A 21,432-nucleotide genomic window follows, 5' to 3' on the forward strand; every position below is an offset into this window, starting at 1 on the left:
TCTGAGCCTATTTTTTGAAAGAGAAAGGAGGAGAATAATACCTTGCTATCTCACAGGGTTGCTGCAAAGATCGAATGAGATAACTAGTGGATTCAACAGGGACAGGAAGGCCTGGCACCCAGCAGGTGGGCAGGGAGTAACCGTTCATTCACCCACCTCCCTGGGCTCCCCACACTGCAGAACACCAGAGACAAGTCAGCAGCACAGTGGAGCTTTCCACAGGAGACAGAGCATTTAATGAGAGCAAGAGCTGGACAGTGTGGTCAGGAATCGTCCCACCCAAGGAACCACACACATACTCGGTCCTTGATGGGGTTTCCTGAGGCTCTCATACTTTCTCCTGCCCTGGAAAATGCCATCTAGGAGCTCATCTCTTTGCTACTGCCTCTCTTCCAGAGCAGCACAAGAAGGAAATAAAATAGACTTGCAGGGGAAAGAAGATGCTTGTCTCTCATATCTGTCTCTTACAGAGGGGTTCTGAAGATTCCCACAGCCACTCTGGAGTTGTTGCCCCACTTTGGGGTCCTTGTCCGAGTAACTTCAAGTAGATTGGCCCACGGGCAGGGGTTGTTTGCTGAGAGATCACCAAGCACTGCTCATTCTCAACGATCCTCTGTTGTCACCAGCCATGGCTGTGAAGGCCAGTCAACAAAGGGAAGATTTTCCCCAGAGGAGCTCAAACGCTGGCATCAAAGTGGCATAGCCAGTGGAAATTAACAGCTGTGTCCACTCTGGGCCTCAGGTGAGGGAGGACCTAGATAGCCCACTGTGGCCCCCAGAGCGCCATCACTGCCCATACTTGGAGTGTGATCCTAGCTATTTGGGGATGGCAGGGGAAGCATCTCCCAGAAAAGATGACCTGCCTGGGAGAAAAGGGGGACCCCAGAGGATGCCAGCCAGGGCGTCTCGGCAAATGTTGACCCAGACAACAGGGGACCAAGGAGTTGAAGGAGGCTCATTGGAGAGGTGGGACAGGGGGCCAGTCGATTAAAACAGAACCAAGTGATGAAGGGAGTAGGTCGGCCTGTGGTGCACTGTGGGTGGGAAGCCAGGCGTCGTCCTGAAGTTGGCAACTCAGATTCCTCATCCTTTGGTGGTGGCCACAGGAGGAGCTCCCAGAGGCTTCAGGAGGCTCTGATTCCCACTCTCACTCCAGCAGTGGGAGGTTGCTCAAGACCAGGCATTCCGTCCCTGGCTGGGGTGTCCCTTCCAGAGTGACAGAGATGATCTGAGGCTGCTCAAGGTGAGCTGGAAGGGACATGGGCACTGGTAGGTGGTTGTCTTAGCTCTCAACCAGGGGATCTGATTCCCATTTAAACTATCTAGGACGAAGCGAGTGAAAACCAGAGCCCCGTGTGGGGGATGCTTGAGGCAGAGGGGGTACAGCAGCCTGCATCCTGATCCCTCGGCTACCTGGCCTCCCTCACAGAGATAATGGCAAGGCTTGGGAAAGATGGGTCCAGCAGCCCACTGAGGGGTTCCCTTCATTTCTGAGCCTGCCCTCCAGCTGCCCATGACCATCTCTGCATCCGGGCCTGGAGGAAGAGGTGGCCCATTGGCTGGGTTTTGGTGGTGTGTGGACATCGTTGGGTCATTTTGGGGTGTGAACCCCAAAACTCTGTACAAGGTGTGCCAGAAGGTTCGGTAGTCCTGAGGAGGGTAAGGGCTATGTGCGTGGTCTTGTGGCTCTTCCTAAGTCTCAATATGTGTCACATTAGCCCAGTCAGGGAAATGATCCAAGTCAAATATGGCCCGTCCCCAGGTGTTGACAGCCAAAAACACACAGAAGACTCCAATTATGTTCATTATGACTCCTGTTTTCACCTGGAAAAGAGACGGTGTCAGAGTCAGCACCCTGAGGCCTGCTGGGGACTAGTGCTCTCAGAGAGGAGGACAAAGGGTCGGCTCACTGGGCTTCGATGTCCCTGTGCCATGCTCTGTCCCTGGCTGGGGTGTCCCGACCCCCAGGACAGTGCGACTTCATGTCCCCCAGGTATCCTTAGTGCTCAAGGCATCCCTGGGAAGTAGGCAGAACAGATGGGTTCTCGATGCCCGTGCGCATTTGGAAAATGACCTCAGAGAAGTGACAGGAGGCAACAGCTTAAGCCATTCAGGGAAACGGTCACAGAGCCCAGTGTGTGAGTCCAGGTTCATTGCTCACCCCAGTGCCTTAACCATCCTACAAGGACGTGCCAGCTTCCCTGTGGACCTCCTCAGGCTCTTTCTGATGCCTGCTCTGCAAGCTTCCCTCATGGTCACTAACCATCGCTTCACTAGCCTGTTGTAGATATCTTACTGGGGATTGGAGTCAAGTTTGCAGTTCATGGTTTCTGGGACCCACCTTTTTTTGAAAATGCTCCATGGAGTCCCCGAGATACCCAGCAGAGGCTCTGAGATAACGAACACCCAATTGGTCCCAGGTACATTTCTGGCCTCCTGGGCTCAAACACTTGCCTCTTTCCCAGCCCAGAGCTGCAAAGCTGCCCTTCTCCCAGCAAAGGTGACAGAGCCAATGAAGAGTTCTTCCTCTGACTACATTTGTTTCCAAGGCATCATCCACCCCCAGACAGTGCTCTCTCTCTTCCTCTCCCTGCTTCTACCTCTTCAGGCACACCTACGAATCTCTGTGACTGTCATTAGCATCCCCCTGCTGCCTAAGCCTGCCCTGCCTATCTTCATGGTTCTTGCTAATTTGTCCCTCAGCCATATGAGTCCCTCAGCCCCACCTTCACCCCTTCCAAGGACTCCCCTGGTGCCTGCACAGGCTTCTCCAGGTGGGAGAGTCTATAACCCACCTCAGAGAAAGAACAGTGTGTGAGGCTTGAGATCATCTCAGAAAAAGAAGAAAAGCTGCATTATAAATGTCAACAATGGCTACAGGTCTGGATGTTCCGTGGTATTCCCAAGTCACATGACATCGTTTTGAAACTCTGTCATTCATAAATAAGATGTCATAAGGGGCATCCCTTATGACAACAGCATTATAGTCCGACGGGAGTAAATAAAAACAGCTGTGTTACCATGTCAGCAACCTTGAGGTGCCCGTAGGTGAACACGATGGCATTTGGAGGGGTGGCCACAGGCAACATGAAGGCAAAGGAGGCACTCAGGGTACAGGGCAGCATGATGTACAGCGGATTGAGGCCGATGGAGCGAGACTGCGGAAAAACAGCACTGCAACATCACCGTACAGAACACAGAAGCTCTTGGGGACGTGATTCTGAAAAGGATTCTCTGAATGTGCCGGGTACGTTTGAACCTCTGTGCCTCTGTCTTGGTTCCTCTCCCTTTTGCCACGTCTCTGGCAGATAATTCCACCTACGGAACACTGAAGGCTGAGCTCAGAGGCCACCTGCCCTAGAAGGCCTTACCCCCTCAATTCATTCGACATGTATTTCTTGGGCACCTACTATGTGCCAGAGACCATGCTGAGTACTTAGACTGTGCTCAACCTTACAGTGCCGCGTGCACATGTCTGTCTGTCCTGCCACAGACTGAGAGAGCCTAGAGGCCAGGGACCACATCTTCTCTCCTGCATATAAATCTGTGGATGTGTGTGTTTTTATACATGTGTGGGGTCATTTTGCACATGGAATTTGGTAGCCACCTTTTAAATTCTACACTTTAAAATTTAGCCACATCCAACAGCACCTATCAGAGAGTAGGCACTCATTAAATATTTGCTGAGTGCATGAATGAATGATGTAATTCCTAAAATCTATCAAATCAATCATGTATCATGCACATTGACATGCACATGAGGGCAGACACATGCAAACATGTTTGTTGCAACCATGTAACGGCAAAACACAGGAAGCCAACTCAATGGTCACTAATAGCAGGATGGTTAAATAAAATATGATACATACAAATAATGGAATAGTATGCATAAAGAATTGGATTTTTTTTTCTTTTTGTGCTAATCAGGAAAGATCTCCAAGATAACCAAGGCTTCATGGTTAGATTTTTTAAAAATTAAGATGAATGGCCGGGCGCAGTGGCTCACACCTGTAATCCCAGCACTTTGGGAGGCCAAGGCAGGCGGATCACCTGAGGTCAGGAGTTCGAGACCAGCCTGACCAATGTGGTGAAACCCCGTCTCTACTAAAAATACAAAAAATTAGCCAGGCAAGGTGGCAGGCACCTGTAATCCCAGCTACTCGGGAGGCTGAGGCAGGAGAATCTCTTGAACCCGGGAGGTGGAGGTTGCAGTGAGCCAAGATCACACCATTGCACTCCAGCCTGGGTGACAAGAGTGAAACTCTGTCTCAAAAAAAAAAAAATTAAGATGTGTAATGACTATAGAATGATACCCTTTATTTAAAAAGAGAGTGTGTGTGTGTGTGTGTGTGTGTGTGTGTGTGTGTGTGTGTAAAATATCCAGAAAAATATTTGAGAAATTAACAGAGGTCATCTCTAGGGAGGAGGCTAGAGGATTAAGGTCTGTATACATCTTTGCATTATTAGACATTTTTAGCCATATACCATCTGCAATTTAAAAAAACTATATTATGAGCATGTTCCCATTTTATTACTCTTTGAAACTGTGATTTTTAATGGCCTGATAGTGTCATATGAATAGATGATAATTTATTTCAGCAAACCCTCTGTTACTATGGATATATTTGTATAATAATTGTGTCATACATCATCATCACATATGTTGGTAGGCATCTCTGATTATTTTCCTAAGATATATTCCCAGACATGAAATTGCTGAGTCAAGGGGTCTGAACAGGTTTAATGTTATGGTTCCTGTTGGTAAACAGCCCTCTGAAAGGACTGTGCAAGTCCCACGCCCCCTGGGAACCACTGAGGGGTCCCACGCAGGGGCCCAGCTCTTCCCTGGCGCCTCTCCCCCACCATCCTCATTTTCCTGGCTGTGGGTACCTCATGGTTTCTGCACCTCACACTCCTCTGCAGCCCAGCTCAATGACCATCACCTTTTCCTTTCTCATAGGTGGGCGTGAGACAGGAGTGTGATGGGCCTTAGAGGTAGCTGGGGGAATTTTTACTTGAGGTTCCTGGTTCTAGAAAAGCCTGTTTTCAAAGAGCCCGTTAGGGCCTGCATTTTCCTGGTTGGAACCCTCGGTGCTCCCAGTTAGGGCTGGAGATGACAAAGCCACGGCCTGTGCTAGGAGAGAGGAGGCATCACCACCACGTGCCAAGCATCAAAAGGTGCTCCTTCTGCTGGGCATCTGTTTGGACAGTCTGCTTAGGAGAAGAGGAGACAGGCCACTTTGCTATTTTGAACACTTTCACCTCCTTGCTATTTTTAGCACTTTCATCTTCACTTGGAAGAGAAAAAAACCACTTAGGTTTGCTTTTTATACATGCAGACGCCCAGGCAGCCAAATGGAAATTCACCACCTTCAATCCTGTGTTCAGGCCCTCTGTAAATCTGTCTCCCAATTCCAGAATAATGATAGCCGCTCCCATGCTCATTTTGCAGTCTACAGAGGCTTTTCATAGCCCTCATCTTACTTGGCCATCAGCACAGCTCTCGGAAGAAAGAACTGAAGGGCCATGTTCAGAGATCCCACATCTTGAACTTGGGTCTTCTGACTGCGAGACCAGGGATCTTTCCATACTACCCTGAAGCTGGTATGTCTTTGCAATGGATGACAGAAGGAAATGCAAAAAAAAAACAAAAAAAAAACACAAAAAAAAACCATAGCCACTGATTTTCCTATAAGCTCTGCTTTCTTCTCTATCCCAACTCAAAAACATGCTTGTCCATAGAACAGAATGCTTTAGCCTGGCACTCAGCAGCTTTGCCCACAACCAACAGCTACCTCTCTCAACTCCCCGGGATCCCTTATCCCTGTGCTCACCAAGCAAGGCTTCCAGGAGTCCTCAGTCATGTGCACCATTGCCTTTCCTTGCGCTGCTCCATCTTCCCAGAATTCTCTCTCCCCTCCTACCTACTCCCAAGTCCCCACTCCTCCAAGGCCTCTTCCTGGGGTTTCCAGCCAGTGGTGCTCCCGGTCTGCAGTCCTCCTGCACACCTGTGCTACATGCTCAGAGACCATGGCACTGGCCTGCTCCTCCTTAGCCCAAGTCCTGTCTCCCCAGCTTGAAAAATAATCCAGTTAGATTTATCAAACAAACTTGAGCACTTGGTCCATGGTTGGTGCTTTGGTCAGCAGGAGGGGTACAAAGAGGAGTGGCAAAGCAGCGGAGGCCTCAGGGGCAGAGGCATCCAGGGTCCACAAATCCACGTCACAGTCAGACCTGGGTCTCCAAAGCCTGGTCTGAGTCTGGCCTGCATATCGCTGCCTCGTCAGGGACCCACAATATGGCCATGTGTTCCTGTGAAATGGAAGGGCCCCTCCCCGCTGTCAGGTTACTTACCATGGAGGCAAAGATGGGCAGGAACAAGGTGGTGGTGGCCACGTTGCTTGTGCACTCAGTGAACACGGCAATGAGCAAGGACAAGATCAAGGTGATGGCTGCCGGGGGCACTGCGTGCAAGGGCTCCATCTGCTTCCCCATCCACACGGACAGCCCCGAGGCCTGGGAAGCACCAGGAGGGCAGTCATCTCAGCGCTCCCAGCTTGCAGTTCCTTCAGGGCCAGAGCAAGCTTGGCCCATCCTCCCCTCCCGGCCCTCTCTCTCTACACCTCATAGGTGACCTCATCCATTCCCACCATTTTCATCCCCGTCCTCACTCTGCTGTCTCCTAAATCTGTATTTCCAGCCAGCTGGCCTACTATGTGGATTTACATACCCATACGCCTTCTGGAAATATCCACCCAGATGTCCCAAGAGCACAACAGACTCAACATGCCCCACCCTGCATTCATCCTCCATAGCCCAGAATCTGCTTCTCTCTCTGGGCCTCCCAGTTTGGTGAATGAACACACCATCCACCAGTCATCCAGCCCAGTAGGCTGGGAGTCATGCTGCCGGTCTCTGTTCCCCTCCTTCCTTATACCCAGTCAGTCACCAAGTCACCCAAATGTCTCACATCCATCTCCTCCTCTTCCGTGCTCCACAGTTTTGGAAGCTCAGGAGAATGATTTCCACCAGAAATTGAGGGTTTAGATTTAGGGCTTTGGGCTGAGAAGAGATTGTCCAGGGAGAGAATGAAGTGTAAAAAGAGGAGAGGCCAAGGACAGAGCCTGGGCAGACACTCCTGTTTCAGGGAGAACAGAGAAGTCAGCAATGAAGGCTGAGCAGGAATAGTCTGAGTCCGAAGTAAAGCTGGAGACTGTGCTGAGCTGGGGGCCAGAGGAGGAGAGAATGTCCACAGAGTCCAAAGTTCTGAGCCTGAGTGGGATGGAAGGCTGCAGAGTCTCAGCTAGTTCTCCTCCAAGCCCTGCCCAGCCCAGGCCCCCACTCCAGACATCAGAGTGATTTCCTCATGTGCAGATCTGACCAACTCACCCCCTGGCCTCAGTCCTTCAGTGGCTGTCTACTGCCTTCACGATCAAGTCCACACCCCCCTATCTTGGGGCCCTCAGAGAAGTGGCTTCTGGTAGCCTCACCAGCCTCATCTTCTACTTCTCCTCAGCTAAATACCTCACATTTTTCCCTTGCTCGTGTGCTACTTCCTGAAATGCCCTTTCATATATGTGCCCCTCCCTAGTCTGTGAAGTCTGCCACGAACAGGGACCGTATCTCAATCTCCTCTGTAATCTCTGTGCCTGGCCTAACACTAGGGACATAATAGGAATGTTGGATGGATGGATGGATAGATGGATGGATGGATGGATGGATGGATGGATGGATGGATGGATGGATAGATGGGTGGATGGATGGATGGTTGAATGGATGGATGGATAGATAGATGGGTGGATGGATGGATGGACGGACGGACGGACGGACGGACAGACAGACGGACGGATGGATGGATGGATGGATGAAGACATGAATAGATGCATGGATGATGGATGGAGAGGTGACTAGATGGATGGATTTGTTCACCTGTGCAAAAACTTAGCACCCACTAGGCACCAGGCTGTGTCCTAGATATTGAAGAAACAGCAATAACAAGACCAAGTCTGTCTATTACACTTCTGGATGGCTGGGTGGGTAGACGGTTGGTTGGAGGACAGCAGCAGCAGCAAGCTGGCTCATCCCTCCCTCTGGCTCATTTCTTCCCCAGGAGGGAAAGAAGGAGGTAAAGAAAGTTATAGTTTTGTGTGTTTTCCAACATGTTCCTCACCTCCTACATTGCTACATACTTAGCTAAAGAAAAATTTTGAAGTAGCTACCATGTTAAGTAGCCAGGAGAAGGACCAAATGTAGTAGCAAACAATATTGACAAGGAATGGAAAGAAAGATTTCCCTCAGACAAATCAAAGCAGAGATTATTGTGATCAAGCCCCAGAGGGTGCCTGACAGTGTCCTCTGCCTCTCTTGGCTAACCACGGTCACTCATTCACTCATTCCTGCAATCGCTCAAAGGTTACTTTCTGTCTTCCAGGCCCTATGTGTGGTGTAGAGTTCCTAGATGACAAGACAGAGTCCATGTCCTCAAGGAATGTGCGGTTATACGAAGGATGCAGGCACAGAAACACACAAGCCCAGGGATGGAAGGGTGGAGAAACGCCACCCTCTTGACGAAGAAGAGGGCTCTGGGCAGCCTGTGGCTGGAGAAGTTACCTCGGATCCTTTAGCCAGAGCAAATCCGCCCCCTAGTAGCAGCACGATGCCCCAGGGCACTTTCTCCTGGGTTACCTTCCAATCCAGCAGGGGAGGGGGATAAAATGGAGTTTTCCTTTCTGGGAAGAAAAATAAACACACACACACACACACACACCCCAGAGCAGCATTAGAAGACAAAAGAAATCTAATCAAGGGGGAATAAAGCCAGTAAGGACAATGAGGTACCATCTCCTACCTATAAATTAGCTAAAGTTTACAATAATATACACATTGCTGGTGAGGATATGATCAAACTATTACACACACTGCCAATAGCATTGTAAATTGGTATGACCTTTTTGAAAAGCAATTTGGCCATACATTTTAAGGGCCATTAAGACTTTATATTCTATCACCCCAGCAATATTACTCCTAGAAGTTTATCCTCAAGAAAAAATACCCTCAAAGGAAAAGCTATATGCAAGAAAACATTAATTTATGGAACTGAAAAATTCAAAACAGCCAAAATGTTCTACAACAGGAGAATGATTACAACCCCTCAACGCAATATAATGCCATTATTAGAGAAAATATATTTGAAGACTGTAGCAATAGTGGGAAATGTTTATAGTGTAATATCAATCAAAAGTGCAAGAAGAAACAACAAAGAAATAGGATTCAAACTGTGTGTGTTGATTATAATGTAATATACAGGCATATTAGCAAAGACTGGGAGGAAGAGAGAAAACAAAAAATTGCTGAATGGAAATCAGTGTTATGGAAAATATGAAACATTTTCTGTTCCTGTTGTAATATAAATAAAATTTCAAATGTTAAATTCAAATGTTAAAAAGCAAAAAACAGATTTTGCACTAAATAATACCACCGGTGGCTTGAAAGCCACTGTTTCCCAGGCTTTGGTAGCCAATCCTCTTGGATATGATGGGATTTTCTCCCTCTAGGCCCAGGGCATCCCATAGTGACCCTTTGCTTCCAGGGCTCCAGTCCTGATGACTGGGCGATCAGAACAGGAGACTTACCTTCCTCAGTCTGGCTGCGGAAGTTAAACTTGGGCTTCTGTGAAGGCACAATGAATAGCAGCGTGGCCACAAAGATGGCCACAGTGGCATCGGAGACATACCTAGGTGGGGAAAAGCACAGCTCATCTGCTGCAGAGACAGTCACTCAACAAACCCATCCCAACTCCAGCAGTTCTGTGTCCAAATGCTCCTATGCAAAGAAACAGGCTCACAGCCTTAAAAGTCAAAGTCAAGAGTGGTGGCCGGGTGCGGTGGCTCACACTTGTAATCCCAGCACTTTGGGAGGCTGAGGCGGGCGGATCACGAGGTCAGGAGTTCAAGACCAGCCTGGCCAACATAGTGAAACCCCGTCTCTACTAAAAATACAAAAAATTAGTCAGACATGGTGGCGGGCACCTGTAATCCCAGCTACTCGGCAGGCTGAGGCAGGAGAATTGCTGGGAGGCAGAGGTTGCAGTGAGTCGAGATCATGCCATTGCACTCCAGCCTGGGTAACAGTGTGAGACTCTGTCTCAAAAAAATACAAAAATAAGAGTCGTATGGGAGACTGAATCCTGGCTAGAAATCAAGATGCCCACACTCTTGACCACCAACTTGGGGTGATCCTAAGCAGTCTAATTCCCCCTCTCAGCGTGCATTCTCCATAGGTGTATTTCAGGACCTCTTCTTGACCAGGTTCTCTAGAATTCTGGGTTCACCAGGGTGACCATGAGGACTTTGGTGCTGACCTAAGCCGACCTTCAAAACGAAATGGCCATGATAGCAGCATCTCCCTGCCCACATCTTCTGCCTTTTCTAGGATGTACATGTTTCTCATCCTTTCTTCCATTCTGACAACGTCTTAGCCAGGAGAGAAACTACATGTACCCCCTTTGCCAAGTCTCTGTCTATGAAGCTCCCTAGATGTGTGCCTTTGGAGGGATTTGACCAGTTGTGAAGATGAGAAAGGGAAGATGGCAGAGCAGAGATTTGGAAACTAGAGCTCTGGGAACCCTACTCCTAGCCCAAGAAATCTCTCTCATCACAGCTCTGGCCACCCTGCCTGGCAAAGGATTTTCTGTTCAGCCTACTCAGGGAGGAGAGGATACCACAGGAACACATTAGGGTCTTACTGTGGAGCTTGGTCAGAAAACAAAAATGAATCATGGAACCAACAGAGTGCTCTCTGAAACCAGCTCCCAAAAGAGGAGAAGTCTTGACCAAGCATGAGTGCCTGGCCCACATTCCTCTTGCCACCTGTAGCCGAGAACAGCAGCATTTAGGCACCAGTGCACTAAGCCAGCGTTGTCTTTCTTTCTTTTTTTTTTTGTGAGACGGAGTCTCTCTGTGTCGCCCAGGCTGGAGTGCAGTGGCGTGATCTAGGCTCACTGCAACCTCTGCCTCCTGGGTTCAAGTGATTCTCCTGCCTCAGCCTCCCAAGTAGCTGGGACTACAGGCATGTGCCACCACGCCTCGCTAATTTTTTGTATTTTTAGTAGAGACAGGGTTTCACCATGTTGGCCAGGATGGTCTCGATCTCCTGACCTCAAGTGACCCACCCACCTCAGCCTCCCAAAGTGCTGGGATTACATGTGTGAGCCAACGCGCCTGGCCCTAAGCCAGCGATTTCTATTGAATCCAAGACTTACTTTGTCTCACCCTCCACCCAGGCGACAGTCAGCCAGCCGGGCATGAAGCCGGGGTCTCGGGAGAACCACAGGATGACCAGCAGGAAGAAGCAGATCAGCACGTTGATCTCCGCGAAGGACAAGGGCCCCAGCTTCCGGTACTCCTCCTGCAGCACCTTGAGGGCAGCCTTCTCGTTTTTCTTGCTCTCTAGCCCGCAGCCCCAGGACTTTTTAAAACTGGAGAATGCAAAGATGAGAGAAGGGCAGGGCAGACTGGTTGGCTCAGGTGCTGGTCAGATGGAGCCTAAATGTTCTACAGCAGAATGTAGCAAAAAGACACATAATGCTGTCCTCGCCTGCTATGGGGCCTGGAGAAAGGCCCTTCCTGCCTCTTTCCCCCTCCTGTTCTTCCATCCCAGAATGTACTAGGGAAAAGTCTCTGTAGAGAGGCTAGAGGGTCTCGGCAGGTGCCCAGACACCTGGAGACTGGCTGCTCCAGGGTCACTTGGGGGAAGGCCATAAGAAGCTTTGGAGCCTGCGCAAGGTGGGAACAGGGCTCCCTCACATGATTCCCAAGTCTTCCTCCTTCCACCTCAGCCTGGAGCTGCCTTCGATGCTGTTGGGATGCCAACCCCCATCACCAAGGTGGCTCAGGGAGACGCAGGGAGTGAGTATGAACCCTGGCAGACAGGGCTAGTCAGGGGCAGAATGGGTCCTTGTGTTCCCTGGAGTTGGAGGTGCAGGATTAGGGATCCAGGAGACCCTGGGGTTAGCAGCAAGCATGGCTAGGGCAAGAAGGAAGCCAGTCCAGGATGGCACCCCCATCCTGGATGGGCCCCCTTGGGACCAGTGTCCATTGTCCAGGGTGTCCTGCAGGGCCTTCCCTAAGGTGGTGTTGGCATGAGGAGGCAGGGAGGAGAGGAGGTTCTTGGAGGAGGTGTAGAGGGGAGCTCAGCCGTGGAGGGGGGATAACTGGGGCCACTGTGCAGAGGACTAAGGCCTCAAGGTATGCTGAAGATTCCATTCACACATTCCAGTTCCAGCCACTGTTGGTTTGAAGGGGTGGGCAAGGCCAAGAGTATTGTCCTGGAGAGCCCTCCCTCGTGAGAGCCCTTCCGGGGGCCATGAGACATAATCATAGGAGGGCAGGGGTTGATGGAATAGGAACTCATTCCTGAAGCCAGTGCTGGATGTGAACAGCCTTGGAGAGTGTGAGGGCCAAGTGTTGGTGTGATGGTGGCTTGGCCTGGAACATGGGGACACCAGGACATCAGGTCACAGCTTTCTGGGGTGCTCAGGGGTCAGAAAAGGAGGCAACACTGATGGGACCTCAGGTCTGCACGGCTGGCTAGGATCTCCCTGCTGGGCAAGGCCGTGTGTCCTGAGGGTCACCCGCTAGGGACACTCTCTAGACATCTGGCACAGGGATGGCTCTGCTGGTGTAAGACAGGGCCTCTCTGCTGCCACACCCTTGGCTTAGTAAAGTTTGTGCTCTACCAAGCACCTCTCTGCTGCCAACTGTCGTCCTAGAGACCCTGGGACTCAGCCAGGGGCTTCAGGGTTCCAGGATAAGGGGTGACCTTGGTATTACTAGTGGCCCAGGAGTCAGAGTCTGCATTTGGTGCTGGCAGCTCATCCCCAACACCACAGTAGCTGCAGACTCTGGGGCTGCATGGAGTATGCAGTCGTCCAATGCCAGTGCCCCACAGTGGTACTGCCAAGCCTTCAGAGTCTCTCGTGCTGAGCAGCTTTGCTCTCATCTCTGGGTTAATTTCATCTGGTGATGACCAGGCTGGCATGAGATGCAAGTAAATGGATCCAGTTGGCCTGTGAGGGGCCTAGGTCAGGGTCAGGGGTGGGGACCACAGAGTCCTCCTGCAGCAGAACAGCCTTCACCATGATGCACCATAGTGAACTTGGACTGAATATGCTGCAGAGCCAACAAGAGGGGAGAGATCCTTGAGCTTTGTGTGCCTCTGCCCTGGCAGGGGTCCCAAAGAACCCTCATGGCTATTACAGGAGGTGGGCCTGGTTGGGACAGTTAGGTATAACCAGTAATAATATCCCATGTAGTTCTTGGTGGTCCTGGGGTGGGGTCTGGCCCCTTTGGCTAGATATAGCCTAGGAGGCTGCACTAGGCTCTTCAGCAAGATAGTTTTCCTGAATTAGGCTAGAGGCCAAGACCTTAACCTCGTTCTCCAGGATCGTTCAGATGAGGAACTCGAGTGAGAGCAAGAGCTGACAGTGGAGCTGCTTCCTGCCGCTGAGACAGGTGCTCCCTGTCCTCAGGTGGGGAGGTCCATGAGGCCACAAAGGCAGGCAGGGACCACCAGGTCCTAGTTTGTGGCAGGACGTGGCCTGGGCCAGAGCACTGTTCCCACCACTCAAACCGAATGTAAAAGCTGTCCTCCACCTTCCAGATCTGGAACCAAAACAAAGCTGCTGTGAGCTACCCCGGCCAGCCACACTGCATGCGTCCAAACTAGAGTGGCCCGTCGGGAAGGGGAAGGGGTGGGACTGGACTGCAGCCACGCACCCCATCACGAGCATAGCATGCTCAGAAGCCCCCTGCTGCAGACACTCTCAGGCTCCCCTGCCAGTCAATGAGAGCTGATGAAGGCCGTGCCAGGCTGGGTGGACTCAGCTTCAGGTTCTTGGCTGTGAGTCTCCAGGGGCCTGACATCTGCCTCTGGCCAGACAAGAAGCTGATGGTGCCCTTGTGGCCCCAGCGCCACGCTATCTCCCTCCTCTTTCTCAGTAGGCCTTGGGGTTCTAGGGCAGCCCCGGCCCCAACTAGTGTTTCTGACACCTGGTCATGCTTAGGTCTGGAGGCAACTAAGTGTAGCAACCCTCAGCCTCCCCAAGAGGGGATGCCATGCAGTGGGAGCCAAAGGACCTGGGTTCAAGTCTCAGTCCCCCTACTTCCCTGTTACAAAGCTCTGTGTTGACCACATCACCTCTCCATGCCTCAGTTGCCTTGTCTGTAAATTGGGAATAATAATAATAGTGCCGACCTCACAGGTTGTTGTGAAAATTAATTAAGTTTAAGAGTGCTTGGGCCAGGCGAGATGGCTCACATCTGTAATGCCAGCACTTTGGGAGGCCAAGGAGGGTGGATCACCTGAGGTTAGGAGTTCAAGACCAGCCTGGCCAACATGGCAAAACCCCATCTCTACTAAAAAATACAAAAATTAGCCAGCCATGGTGGTAGTGGGTGCCTGTAATTCCAGCTACTTGGGAGGCTGAGGCAAGGGGAATTGCTTGAACCCAGGTGGTGGAGGTTGCAGCGAGCCGAGATCGTACCACTGCACTCCAGCCTGGGTGACAGAGCAAGACTCTGTCTCAAAAAAGAAAAAAAAAGAAAGAAAGAAAGAAAAAGAGCACTTGAAATCATGTCTGGCACATGATGAGCACTCAATAAATGTTGGTCATTATTATTCCTGTTGCCCCATGAGGAGACACAGATGCTCACCTGCAGCAGGTTCAGAACCATCTCCTGAGAGACCTGTTCGATGGATGTGAGCAAATGAACAGGCCTTTGGCCCTGGTGCAGATTCAAGAGGCAGGGCAAAGAGAGCTACTGTCAAAGCCAGGCTGGGTGGCCAGGCAGCCATGCAAACAGTTTCCCCTGCCCCGTCCACGGGCAGGACAGAGTGGGGTTTGGGCAATGATCATTAATATTGTTATTCTTACTATCATTATTATGATTGTTTTGAATATGTATAGCAACTTTTTTTTTTGTTTTGAGAGGGAGTCTTGCTCTGTCGCCCAGGCTGGAGTGCAGTGGCATGATCTTGGCTTACTGCAACCTCTACCTCCCGGCTTCAAGCAATTCTCCTGCCTCAGCCTCCCAGGTAGCTGGGGTTACAGGTGTGTGCCACCACGCCCAGCTAACTTTTGTATTTTTAGTAGAGATGGGGTTTCACCATGTTGGTCAGGCTGGTCTCGAGCTCCTGACCTCAGGCGATCCGCCCTCCTTGGCCTCCCAAAGTGCTGGGATTTCAGGCGTGGGCTACCACGCCCGGCTAATTTTTGTATTTTTAGTAGAGACGGGGTTTCACCATGTTGGCCAGGCTGGTTACAAACTCCTGACCTCAGGCAATCTGCCCACCTCGGCCTCCAAAAATGTTGGGATTACAGGTGTGAGCCATCGTGCCCGGCCTGTATAGCAACTTTTTAATGGGAGTTTTCAAAACAGTTCCTCCTTCAGAAGAAAACTTAGGAAAATTCCCTATTTTCCCCACAAAATCACAGGTTTCCGTGGGCACTTTTGCCTCTGAGCTCTGCAGTCTCTTCCCTCTGGTCACACATTCCCCTGGTTTGACTTGGCTCAAACTCCCTGTGGATGGAGGCACAGAGCACATGCACTTAACTCAGAGCTGAGTACTTTCTATCCTGGTGTGGCCTGATCACCTTTGCACCACAGATAAATTTGTGTGTTTTAGAAAAACAATAACTTTTTTTAGCTATTTGTCAGCCACAGGTCATGGTTTCTGTCCAAAGTCTGGCTGCCATCAAAGGTGACCCCTGATGAACTTGCCTGTGTGCTAGGAACAGAAAGGTAAACTTTCTAGGACCTGTACGCTGCTGGGAACACCAGAGGTATTCAGTAAATGTCTGGGTTTGGATGGATTTGGTCGTAATCACTGCTGGTTTTACTCGACTTAAACTCCCCATGCATTGAGGCACAGAGCATATGCGCTCAGCTCAGAGCTAAGTCACAGGTTTGCGGTGACCCGGCCTGATGGACCCACACAGCCAAGAGGAAGCTTGTCCAGCAATGTCGAACTGGCATGTCGGGACCAGCTTATCTTTAATTGCTTTAACCGGCCTGCTCTTCCTCCCTGTGCCGGGAGCTGTGCGGGGTGCCCAGCATCAGAGTGGCTCTGGAGGAATTCAAAGTCACCGGAAGCCAAATGCAGATACTAAAGGACAGGACTGTGATATGCCCAGGGGCCGCTCAGAGATGGAATGGGGGGTGGGGGAAAAGTCAGGGAAGCAGCATTTGAACTAGGCTTGAAGGCTGAGGAGGTGGGAAGGTAGAGAATGGCATTCCAGGGAAAGGGGACCACGTGTGCACAAAGCTCAGTGAGCAGCCTGGGTTCGAAGGAACAGGAGGGCAGACTAGCAGGAGACAGGGCTGGAGAAAGATCAGGGCCAGACACGAAGGACTTTGTAAACCTGCCTATTGAGTCTGAAGGCTCTTCTGCAGCTTTGAGGCATAATTAGGCATAATTAGGCTGTGAGCAGCTCAAACTTACTTGAATCTCATGTAAACAAACTGGAGCCACAGCCAGGCGAACAGCAGCATCACCAGCATGTTGGGAAAGGCAAATGCAAACCAGGAGGCAAAGTTCACGAGGTCCTTGCTGTCAGGAAATAACCTACAAGAAGACACCGGCCCCCACCTCAGATGCTGAGCCGTGGCGAGCCAGCCTGGCCCTGTGCGTGGGGACGGAGCAGCAGCTGGGCCCTGAGAGGCGCGCCTGTGTGGGGGCCACATCCTCCTGAGGTCTAGCCACCAAATCCATTGCCAAGCATTGCCCCCTAATCGAGTGGGAGCCTCAGAACATGGCCACAGCACAAGACAAGGCCGAGAAATGACCCACTGACTCTTCTGTGTGTCCAGGCCTTGCTAAGAGTCTCACGGAAGTTAAGGCCCATCCCTCCAGAAAAATACAACTTTGTGGCCGGGCGCAGTGGCTCACGCCTGTAATTCCAGGACTCTGGGAGGCCGAGGCAGGTGGGGCACAAGGTCAGGAGCTTAAGACTAGCCTGGCCAACATGGTGAAACCCCGTCTCCACTAAAAATACAAAAATTAACCAGGCATGGTGGCGGGTGCCTGTAATCCCAGCTAATAGGGAGGCTGAAGCAGGAGAATCGCTTGAACCCGGGAGGCAGAGGTTCTAGTGAGCCAACATCGCGCCACTGCACTCCAGCCTGGGCGACAGAGCGAGACTTGTCTCAAAAAGAAAAAGAAAAATACACCTTTTATACACATGCATGTAATTTGGCTGACAGCTTTGGGGATCTGCAGAGACCTCAGCAATTTCACCCCGTGGGTTTCTGCGAAGGATGGTCCCCCCACTTAGCAAAGCCAATCTCAAAAGCTTCCCAGAGCGGAGGCTGGAGGAGGGTCACTTCCGCCGCAGGCCCCGCCTCCCATCCCTGGGGCTCTGCTAGCCCCAGGGGCGCCCCCTTTAGCTCAAGAGTGTCAAAGCAGGCGCAGAGCTTTCCCCACTCAGCCCAGACGGGCTGCTCTTCCCAAAGAAAGTTACCGGAGAACTGTAAGGATGTCATTACAGAAAACACTCCCGAAATTAAAACAAACGGGTTGTTGAACCTCACGTTTCTGCCCAGCCAGGCTCCAGACCTGTCCTTTCCACCTCCCAGCTCCTGCGCCCACTGCCCTCCCCACCCCTGTCCAGGCTCCTGTCTGCAAAGGATGGCATCACCTTATTTTTGTGCCTGCCCACTGCAATTAGTACATACCTCAATTAGTACACTTATGTACCAGACGTGCCTAGAAGCCCCAGGCATCTTGCCACCCTCAACAGACCATGACTACCCCGTGGCAGGGCCCAGGTTTCTCTCCCTCTTGGGGTCCTCATGGCCTGCATCCCTTTGTGGCCAAGGCTAGAAAGTTCCAAACCATCCCATGGTTCACCTGATACCTCACAAGGGGACTATAACAAAGCAGTGAAGCAGTGAATGACCCAACCCCAGCCCTTCATACCATCTGTAGACCTCGGATGCCATGGGGCCATCACCATTAGCCACCAAAAGCAGTGAGCCAAGGGAGTGCTGGGGAGTCTTTTAGAGGTGTCTATTTTCTACAAGTTTCAACCAAGGACCCAGCGTCTGGAAGTACATTGTCATCTGCCATGACTTTAGCTCAGAGTTCAATCCACACTCCCTCTCTGAGCCAGAGTCCCTGACCCCAGGGGAGGTGGTGGGTCTTGCGTCATAGCAGACAGCAGACTGGGATGTTAGCTCCCCTGGCATCAGCTCCCTATCCTCTCTAAGGCTTCTGTGTGGGCACAGGGGTGCCAGGACACAGAGGCTAGATGGGGCCACATCTTTCCACCCCTGCCAGGCTCCCAGGCCAGGTCTGGCTGCCCCGAGCTCCAGGACTCTGCAGAGGAGCAGAGAGAGGTGGGCAGGTCCCTCCAGCCCCGGTACCCACTTCATTGTCCCCAGAAGGTGCGACCAAGGACTCACTCGTTCATCTGGCCCAGGAGCACCACGTTGGGTCCCGTCCCGGTCAGGGTGGCAGTTCCCCCGATGCTGGCCGCGTAGCAGATGCACAGGGTCATGGCCTTACACAACCTCTTCCGCTCTTGGTCCTCCTGCTGCCCCAGAGTGGGGCCTTCAAAAATCACTTGACTCCCTGTGGTGGGCACAGCGCTGTTAGCTGAGCCAGTCATGGGGGCTGCCCACCCAGCCCTAGGTCCTGACTCTGAGGCTGACCTGAGGATTGGGAAATCCCAGCTCTGCTGATTTAGCTGCCCCACTGGGCTCCGTAAGAGTTGTTGGCAGGGATGTGCCCGATTCCTCTCTGTAAGCCCCAGGACCTTGCCCAGGGTCTGGCAATCAGGCCGTCAGCCACAGACCCTGACTCTACTGCACTGGGCTGGGGATGGTAAGGGAACACGGCAGACAGCAAGGTAGATGCTGACTTGTCTTCCCTGAGCTTTGCACCTAGCAGGGAAGCAAGCATGGGACACCAAGCCCAAGACCTATGGGAGCAGAGAGCGGAAGGATTTGAGCTGCTCGAGGAGGTCAGAAGAGGCCTCCTTGAGGATGAGCAGGAGTAGCAAGGAGTGAGGGGCATCCCTAAGTGCTCGAAAGATGCCCAAATGAATAATCAGGTGAACACACTGATTTCTGCAACTGATGGGAACCGAGGGTGGGACTTTGTTCACAGCTCTATTAAAGGATCTAAATTGTATGCAATAATCCCCTTCCTAAAACTTATGACAACAGTATTTTCTATTTTTTTTTCTCTATGCGTGTTTAAAGGAGGGCTCCAGGAAGCAGACAGGGAGAAGGAGGTGACCAAAGCATTTGCCAGCAGAGGGAGGGGAAGGCTGCTGTTGTGGCCTGGCAGTGCCCTGGCCAGGGGCTCACCTGGCAGCTCCTTGGCCTTGCCCTTGTCCACCAGCTCCAGGCCGGCCTCGGTGGCTGCGCTTGTGGCTTCCATCTGCTGCAATATGGCCTCCACGATGGGCACCATCATGGCCGTGGTTGCCGTGTTACTGATCCACATGGACAGGAGGGCTGTGACGCCCATGAAGCCCAGCATCAGCCTGCAGAGGAGGGGCAGGGAGGAAAGCCAGAGAATCCCCACCCCACCCCCGTACTCCCTGGGAAGCAACTGGGGACTGGGTCCACCCCTGCAGGGATGCACAGGTGTTGAGGCCAATTCAAGATCGGATATTGGAATAGGGATGACAGTTTTAGAGCCTCCCCTCCCTCCCTCCTTCCCTTCTTTGCTTCCTCCATTCCTCTCTCCCTCCTGCCTCTCCCACACCCATGACTGATGTCTACTCTGCTTGCTTCTGGGGTTACCAAGAGGCCTCAGATCCAGTCGTGGTTCTAAGGAGCACCCCTGCCCCACCATCTAGCAGGGGAAGCCCAGGCATCCAGATGGTGCCAACTCAATATGAGCTTGCCCTAGGGTGTGCTGGAATACCCCTATGTGCAGGCAGCCCCAGCTTCCCACTTCTGGCTAGGAAATTGCCACCCACCCCCAAACTCTGTTGCACCTCTCAGAAGTTCAGAAGGGCTAAGCAGAGTAGGGGTAGGGTGAGCTGGGGAGGGAGCTTGGGAAAGTGTGACTATTCTCCCGGCTGCCACTCCGACCCTGCCATCTCCCCTCCGCCCTGCACATACACTTTGACCCCTCCATGCTGCAGTGGAGCTATCACACAAACAGTATTCAGAAGAAACACTCCCTTTGCTTGTAACCCCTGCTCCCTTCTCTGCTGTCTATCAGGAAGACTCCTCATGGTCCTTCAGAGCCTGCTCAAACAACCTCCCTCCTCTGGGACCACCCTCTCAGTGTGCACCAGGTGGGGCTGGCCTGACCCTTCTCAATCCTTCCCCCTACTCTTATCATCGCTGTGCTGGGTTCAAAGCACCTGTTTCCATGTCTGCTCTCTCCTTGGGCTGTGAGCAGGGCAGGGCCTGACTCTGCTCTGTGGCTCTACATGCCCCATCTGTCCAAGGCTAGGGACAGGAGCTCGGCTACTCTCAGTCTGTGGGCCTCGCTGCAGCGAGGCTCCTCCTCAGGGCTCCTAATTCACCTGGGGGTAGGAGCAGGGGCAGGGGTAGGAGCCTGAAGAAGGGACCTAGGAGCTGTTCTGCACCAGGGCCCAGGCTGCTGTCTACACAGGCAGACATTATGGACCCATAAAAACAAAGCCTGGGACCCAGGCTAGGAAGAGGGGGAGAGTTTGCATGAATGGAGTTGTCTGAGAAGAGCCAAGGCTTCTACATGATATCTCAAGGCACCAAGGGTGCCTCACATACAGGTGACTCCCAGGACAGGCAGTGCCTTGGACAACCGGAGACCATGCTCAGAGGAGCAAGGTGGCAGGAAGGAGACAGAAGCATGTATGAACTTGGGTTTGGAAGTGGAAGCTCTCCAGCATGCTGCAGAATGAAACCCACTGGAGTGGCCTCCCACCCAAGCTGGCCACTCAAGGGGACAAGAAGAAGAATTCTGAGGGCCCTGAGGTCCACTTTCCTGGGGTCTCTCATTTCTAGAAAATATGATGGCTTTTGATTTGATGCTAAACCAATTACTGGAAGGAATCAATGCCAGGATGTGTAACAGATGAGAGAGCCACAAAGTCCCCTGCTCAGGGGAATCTGAGGCACCAAGGGAGCCCCGGGCATGGGTCGCCTGCTGGGCAGGCTAGCGTCTGTGTGTGCTCAGGGTCTAGCACAGCCCCTGACACAGGGGCGCCTCAGGAGGAATTTACCGTAAACTGACCAGCAGCTGACTCCTGAGGGTTGGGCCTAGGACGTGCCATCATTGAGGGGACACATTGCCTCAAAAGGAAGATATGCCCTGAGTTTCTGATTAGAGAGGACACAGGCCTTATCAGAGAAGCTGGGTCCAACCCCCGTGTGTCCATGAGCAAATCACTTTATCCCTCTCTGTCTCCAATCCCTCATCCACAGA

The 21,432-nt window shown here is 51.9% G+C and overlaps 1 protein-coding gene across 2 annotated transcripts in view; it reads right to left on the minus strand.

Annotated features, from left to right (window-relative positions):
- Nucleotides 1-209: 209 nt before the first annotated feature.
- SLC13A5 (solute carrier family 13 member 5) overlaps nucleotides 210-21,432 on the minus strand; it is a 28,986-nt gene continuing 7,763 nt past the window's right edge. The window contains exons 4-12 of one of the 2 annotated variants that reach the window (XM_004058427.5): nucleotides 19,371-19,549; nucleotides 18,462-18,630; nucleotides 16,501-16,623; nucleotides 11,261-11,476; nucleotides 9,633-9,733; nucleotides 8,611-8,729; nucleotides 6,355-6,516; nucleotides 3,021-3,158; nucleotides 210-1,824 (exon numbers count right to left, since the gene is read on the minus strand). In XM_004058427.5, coding sequence (XP_004058475.5) covers nucleotides 1,693-1,824; nucleotides 3,021-3,158; nucleotides 6,355-6,516; nucleotides 8,611-8,729; nucleotides 9,633-9,733; nucleotides 11,261-11,476; nucleotides 16,501-16,623; nucleotides 18,462-18,630; nucleotides 19,371-19,549 — 1,339 coding nt within the window. In that variant the 3' untranslated portion in view covers nucleotides 210-1,692. The remainder of the gene's footprint in view (nucleotides 1,825-3,020; nucleotides 3,159-6,354; nucleotides 6,517-8,610; nucleotides 8,730-9,632; nucleotides 9,734-11,260; nucleotides 11,477-16,500; nucleotides 16,624-18,461; nucleotides 18,631-19,370; nucleotides 19,550-21,432) is intronic. The other variant, XM_063700567.1, reaches the window with a different exon arrangement.

This window comes from Gorilla gorilla, chromosome 19 (genome assembly GCF_029281585.2).
Source record: "Gorilla gorilla gorilla isolate KB3781 chromosome 19, NHGRI_mGorGor1-v2.1_pri, whole genome shotgun sequence".
Taxonomy (NCBI): Eukaryota; Metazoa; Chordata; class Mammalia; order Primates; family Hominidae; genus Gorilla; species Gorilla gorilla.